The 7,282-nt window shown below is 39.2% G+C and overlaps 1 protein-coding gene across 1 annotated transcript; it reads left to right on the top strand.

The window, feature by feature from the left end:
- Nucleotides 1-1,624: 1,624 nt before the first annotated feature.
- LOC578081 (extracellular tyrosine-protein kinase PKDCC) lies at nucleotides 1,625-6,798 on the top strand (the record flags this gene model as incomplete). Its single annotated transcript, XM_030994879.1, is given in 4 exon segments — nucleotides 1,625-2,086; nucleotides 4,281-4,415; nucleotides 4,605-4,800; nucleotides 5,747-6,798. Coding segments are annotated over 4 exon segments (1,035 nt in total). The 3' UTR covers nucleotides 5,989-6,798.
- Nucleotides 6,799-7,282: the final 484 nt, after the last annotated feature.

Raw genomic sequence — 7,282 nt, 5'->3', positions numbered from 1 at the left:
TGTTAGGGTATTTTCTTTTGACTGTTCTATTGGAAGGTTTCATGTAAGATTGCGATAAATCCAAATCGTGACAGTCCAACACAAAGATGTCTCGTTCAAAGATCTTTTACATCTCTGTCGAAGAGAATTTGGGTTTACAGCTAGATGACGAATGGAGGCATTGCAATCAAGGAGTTGTCTTTTTTACACCTGTGTTTTTTAAGAAGGTAGAATGTTCTATACTTAATGGTCGCCCATTAAGGTCTATAACACTCAAAAAGTAAATACACGAATAACACGATCGCAAAGTCTTTCGAAAAGTCAACCAAATGCGATTTCAGTAGCCTTTTCCATGCATCCATCAAATACCGAAATGACGTATTACGTGACATGATTTCTATAGGGAATCAAATATGATATGAAAAAATCTCATAAGATCGAATTCAATGTATGCATCCCTCAGTATTTGTTTAGTTATAGTCTCTAAACAGAAATGAAATACCGCGTGGTCGATCGGGTACATATTTTGTTTTACCGTAGGGCCTTTAACAAATCCTTTCGTCTTTCAGAAGGAACCATGCATAATTAAGAATCGCTTTATTCTAACTGAAATATAAATTGCATGTTATTGATATGACTAATCTGTAGTTTTTTAGTCATTGTACCAATAGACGATGACATATGTCTCAAATCACATTTTAATTTGTGACCACAAGACCACCCCCATTAAGACTAAGGTCAATCTAAGTGCAGCTAATAATGGATAAGTGTAGCTAATAATGGATTTCAATTGAATCCTTTTGGAAGCCTGTTGTTGGGAGATTCACACCATTGCCTTTGACCCCATTTCCAAAGAAGAATCACAATGGAGTGCAAGTATGATTACGTTTTTTTTTTTTTTAAATCATAATTAGGAGCCTGTTAAGGAGCTTCGCATCATTTTGTTTGAAAGGAGTGATTCTGCGTCATTAATTAAGAAGTAAAGGTCTGTAATTGATTTTTTTTTCGCAGGGCAGGTACTATATACAGTTGATAACAGGAAGTCATTTAAGGTATTATATATAGGAGTCAGAAATGCGATGTTTGTTGGATAATGAAATACACGATCGTCGATTGAAAAGTATATACTGTATTCAATTGAAGTTTTCTTCGATTGCTTACAGTGTATTATCGTAGTAGTTCTTTACTTTTCTCATACTTTATTTTCATGTGAAACATGCACTCGGTTTTTAGTTCACTGAACTGATTTTGTTCCAACATTTCATGTTCAGAATGTCAAGGTGATCTGGCTGTGCCTACACACCATCTCTTTATTTTTTGTCACTTTTGTATTCATCCTATTGCATTTCTTGTTTAATCCCATTTTAATGCAGGTATATTGCAGAAACTCCAACTGTCGTACAGATTCACACGCTCTCCGCTGTCATCAGCCACTTCAAATTCTTGAGGATTCTGATCAAAAGGGAATGGGCTACTCGACGGTTGAACAAGATGCTATAGCTTCTACAAAATCTTTTTTATGATTGGCTCCATGGTGACTTTCTTTCCTTGTTTCATAGAGGCATTATGGCAGTGGCCATCTGTATCTAAAACTACTGGATCGTTTTACCTTGTAGTCTGAGAGACCCAGGTGACACAAACGATTATGTTAAACTTTAAGAAGATCTTTTTCACGGCCAAGTTGCGGACCAAGCCCCGTTACCAGTGGTTGATCGCGGTCTGTACCACGGTCCACATCCTGATATTAAACCACTGCAGCGCCCTCTCAGGTGATCACCTAAACCTTCTTGAGAAGCACCAAACCCTAGGCATCAACGCCGATCTCATACAAGCCAATGTCACGTCCGAGCTCTTAACCTGTAAGGAGATCTCAATGATTCAACAAGGGGAGGTCATTGGTCGTGGCACCACGAAGGAGGTGTTTGGTGGAAGCTACATGGGTAAGGAGGTGGCCATCAAGATGGTCACATCCAAGGTGAAAGATGTAAAGATGTGCCTCAACAGAAGGGACTATCGGATTAAGGAGGATTGTTATGAGTATGCTAACTACAAACTAATGAAGGAGATAGCCTACGGATTGCAGCTCAACAGTGATAGACTGGTCAAGGTAATAGTATTATGATTCTCTGTATTCAAATACTTCATGAGGCCTACTATAATGGACGTGTCCTGTGGCCCAAGATTGGAAAAGAATATCAGTTTAGACAGTTATGTCAATTTACAGTGTACCTAAGTAAATATATAAAGATTTGAATCATTATTTTTCAAAATCTTCTGTTTGATTATGTTGGAGAGACATTTTTTGATTGGGTCACTGAACCTGTCATAAACTGACAGATCACTATTATCGATGATTCACTGAATACCGTAATAGCGCGGTGGCTAATTGGTAGAGCAGTGGTTTCAGGTGATCCCGTGTTCGAGGTCTCAAAGTCATCGGTCCCCTGGTTGCTTACTGAAAAGCATAGAAATACTTTCTTAGCATTCAAGTAAAAACAAACAATCAGACCAAACTCAAACCAGCTTCATCCGTATTAGAAAAAATCAGCTCAATTTGCCGTCAATATACGACATTGGTCTTTTATTCATTCATTTAATAATAATAATATTTAATTTTTAATCCAATAAATGAAAAATGTAATGTCGTTTGTGACACCAAAAAGAACGGTAAAATCAATGATCATATCAACATTTATTGTTAGTCTTATATAGATGTGTCATGATGTGGAACGAACACATTAGTAATGGCACCACCCCCCCCCCCCCACCCCCTCCCTCTTTCCATGCTCCGGATTTCTATGAAGATGCTACAAAAATAATGCGCGAAAACCAAAATATAACTTTTATAGTCGGTTGATGGAAAAGTAAAATAGGACCATGCAAAAAAAACCTTCAAAATTCGAACTCTGATACCCCAATCCCACCACGTACGGAACTGACTCCAAACCGATTCGTAGCCTTTCCGAGTAACGTATTTTTCCGGTCTTTTGTTGGACTCTTCAAAGTGAATGGGACGTGTGTGTGTGTGTGAAGGTGTTTGGGGATCTAGGGCCGTGAGATATTTTCATGTAATTGATTTCAGTGTACAATAATTTTGCTGGTGAATGTACATGTATATGCATTGGTGTTTGAACAGAACGGGAGTGTGATGTTTGAGAATAATAATTTCGCCTCTAGCAAACAAAGATGAAAAAGCAACTTTAAGTAAGGAATGCACCTGCGTAAACATTTAGTTCTGAATAGCAAATTTAAGAACGGAGTCGTCTGTATATTACAAGAGAGGTGGATGGAGGAAAATGGAGAAGAAGGTGCCAGAGAAAGATTGCAAACATTATGTAGACTCGCAAACAACTGTGAAGCCCGAGAAATACATGCAGTACTTTACCTAATATTATCTATATTAAAAAAAAAACACAAACAAACGACCAAATAAAAACAAGAGAGAGAGAGAGAGAGGGGGGGGGGGGAGTGGGAGTCAATTGGTTTCAATGAATTTCCTTGGTTAAATCTTAAGCACCCAATGGTCCAGCCTCTTTAAATCCCATACGTAATAACAAGCGAGTTCGTAATTAAGATTTGCGCATGGGCAGATAAAGGTCATTCGTACCCAAATTGTAAAACCATTGAGACGAATACTCGGATCGTGCTCATGAAAGTTATGTAATCAGTATTCATTTATGCACCAGCAGTACATTTATCTGATACACAGGTGGAAGTATTCTTCTCAAGAGGCAAACAAAAGGTATTCACGAAGCACCTCCATCCATTTGGCAGTGATTATTCTAAAATGCACATGTGGGACGTATCCATCGTGTAAAAGATCTGTGGATAATCTGGGGTCATGCGTTCCAGAGCTATTTACGAACTCGCTTATTAGTTATTGAGGTTGAAATTCGAGACCTTCCAAAAATCGAGACAACCAAGAAACGTAGAAAAAAATTATTTACATCTTATGATGCTTATAATTACACATGCAAGACCGCCAAATGAGGGAGTGGGTTTGTTGCCTCCCTCTCTATACCTCTCTCCCTCTCTCACTCTCTCTCTCTCTCTCTGTCTCTCTCTGTGTCTCTCTTCCGCTCTTTCTATTTTCTGTCCACCTTCCCTTTTTTTCTCTCTCTCTTTCTGACCATTTTTTTTTCTTTCTCTCTCTCTCTCTCTCTCTCTCTCTCTCTTCTCTATATCTCTCTCTATTTTGCCATTCGATTGGATCCCGTAGTTACAGTGCTATATACAATGGGAAAATTCGAGACAAAAGACGTTACCACATAATCAGTTTTATTTCGTTCTTTCTTTTCTAGCTGCTAGGGTACTGTGTTCGAGGAGATACTGTATCAGGATCCGTGCGCGATCAGGGAGTCATCGCCGTAGTCGAAGTCGGGAAGAAACTCAGCAAATACAGGCTCACGCAAATCATGTGGCCACAAAGATTACAGGTAATAATAGGGAAGATGAATTATTATAACCTATCATATCGTCTTGATTTCACTATAATAGTGAAATCAAGACAATATGATAGGTTACAGAAATGATTGTAATATATAAAGAAGGTAAAGGAAAAGTCTTATACGTCCACATCTTCGGGGAGAGTCTTTATATTACATCTCTTTCATTTTTCTTTAAAGGTTGCCAAGGACCTAGCCGATTTGCTCGTGGTATTAGAACATTCTCCCGTAGGTTCAGTCAATATCGGCGACTTCAAGCTGAATCAGTTCATCCTCATCGATGGAAGGTTAAAGGTCGGTGACCTCGATGACATGTCCACCCAAGAGCAATCGTGCTTGAGATCACGTGACTGCAGTATACTCGGCGAAGACGCAGGTAACAAGAACGGATAAATCGTTTAGATATGGCGCAGTAAACACTACCGCGGTAAACTACAGCATTTCCCTCTTTATTTCAAGTTTATCCCTTCATAAAATTATGTCTTCATCTCGTAACACAGAGCCCACCGAATACTCGAAAGACAATTTGTTGCGCGCAGTTACAATTTGTTCAAACATTTTTTTTTTAAAGTTGGGGTTTACCGCTTCATATCTGAACGAGCCGGTAAAGTTATTAGCAACGCCTCAGTCATACCAAAGACGTGACAACCAACGACAACCGGAAAAAAAATATTGACACAGACTGCAGACTAAAACCCCAAAATTTGACACATTTCACTTGGCCACTGTGCGCGGTCACCAATTGATTTAAGAAATGACGCTGATCATTTGCATACAGTTTGCTGACTGGTTGGTAATTTATCAAGAAAATGATGGGCAACCGCTCGTTGGGAAGGTCGGCAAACGATCCCTGACTGGTTACACATGCGCCTCATATCCCTCTATGATGAGTTAGACAAATAGAACATCACGATGGTCGACGATCGGTCGTATACCGTATACGGTAACATTCATTTGAACCATTTCCAACTTGAAGTTAACTACTGTGTATCAAAAATGGAAGTGACCACCAAAAGATGATATTATTGACATAAAAGCCCGTTCAAAAATAACGCGGTAAACCGCTTTGGCTTTTTTATATTTATGATGACGTAATTGTCACGCTTCACATTTGCTCATAACGCAGAGGTCATTGAGGACGTGTATGACCTTTATTGCGCACAGTTGCCATCAATTAAACTTTATTAATTAAAACACACTCCATATCTGAATGAGCCTTAAATAGATGTCACTGAGTGAATAATTGGCTGATTACATTGCACTGCCTAAATTTTCCTGTTCTTTAACTACATTTTCCACTTTAATTTCTTCCCTTCATCCAGGCATCAGGTGCGTGAATTCGACGTGCATCGGTATCAACGCCAAGGCCAACCTTTTATTAGCCACCGTCGAGTTACTGGAGCCCCTTTTACAACACCCACCCGAAGAACTAGGTGGACGTATTGACGTGCTTCTTAGAAAATTAAAGAACTATGAAATGAATGCTCTTGATCTTCAACAGTCTTTAACCGATCTTACAGAGGCATATTTGCTACAAAAAAACAAAAACAAATTATTATCATGACATCGGTTTGGACTTTTATAGCCGGAGTTTATCCCTGTATTCCTACAATGTGTCATGAACATAATCGCTACTACTTCCGAAAAGATCAACCTAAGGAAATTTGTATAGCTTTGTGCGTCGCCCATTGAAATGTTCGAACATGACATTGAGGTATTAATGCGATCCGAATATGAATGCTATGGCATACACTATAAGGTTTTGAAAGTGACCTTGAATTGATTTTTCGAAAGTAGTTGCTATCGTGTTCATGACAGTTTTAGTGGTTTGAAATTAGACATTTTTTGGGAAGAAAAACAGGAAGTTTTTATGTTGTTGAGCCACATATCATAATGTCAAACTTATACATCTTCAGTGAAGTTGCAAGAAGGACCACGAAACCGGTTTGTCCGTCTCTTTAACTGTCCGTCTTGTGCGCCGTTGGTCTTGTGGGCTATTGGCCATACCTGCCAACAACTAAACCCCATTTTGCGGTGTTTCGTGTTTCAATGAGACTCCGTGGAAGCTCAAAAAAGGAGCTAGAGCCCTTAATTTTGACATCGCGGATTTTGCCACAAAAGAACCCTTCATCTTTTACCACGGCGTTCAAAATTTCGATGGAGAGCATTAAAAAGAACCCTTTTTTGTGGATTAATCCAGTGTAGATCTATAGATGAATATGGTGCTGATGAAGGAAATTGTAGAGATGTTCACACCATGATTATGTTTATTTTGTCCTTATATTCAGAGCATGCGTGATTAAGTCGCATTTGTTGTAAAAGTCGGCAGGGGTCGATATCACGAAAGTATTATTAAAAATAATGAAAAGAACCTTTATTCCCGCGGAATGAGTACGTGTATGTTGATGATGACGGAAATTGTAGACGTTTCACACCTTGATATATGTATTGCCTTTGAATCAGAGCATGTATGATTTTAATAATATTTGATGTGAAGATTGGCAGTGTTGATGTCATGAAAGCATTTACATTGCGAGTTGCCAAGTGCCACAAATCTTTTATATTTACCCCACACCCCTAAACAAATTGCCCATAAGGTCTTCCAATTTGTGTACATGTATTTAGAAGCAAAGAAAAATAAATATCCACATTTGCCGATAGATAGTTGCCTCCCCCCCCCCCCCTCCAAAAAGGGGGGTTTGCACCTAGGGGCGTGGCTAGAGAGGGTTGGGTGCGACACCCCCCCCCCCCCCCCCTGCCAGGATATTGTCGGTAAAATTGCGCTGTTGTCGGGAAAATGAGAAAAGGGGGAGGGGAAAATGAGAGGGAATGGGAAAGAAAAGAAAAAGGAAAAGAAA

The sequence above is a fragment of the Strongylocentrotus purpuratus genome, unplaced genomic scaffold, assembly GCF_000002235.5.
Source record: "Strongylocentrotus purpuratus isolate Spur 01 unplaced genomic scaffold, Spur_5.0 spur5_scaffold_21, whole genome shotgun sequence".
Lineage (NCBI taxonomy): Eukaryota > Metazoa > Echinodermata > Echinoidea > Camarodonta > Strongylocentrotidae > Strongylocentrotus > Strongylocentrotus purpuratus.
This window is presented reverse-complemented; position numbering and strand designations above follow the sequence as displayed.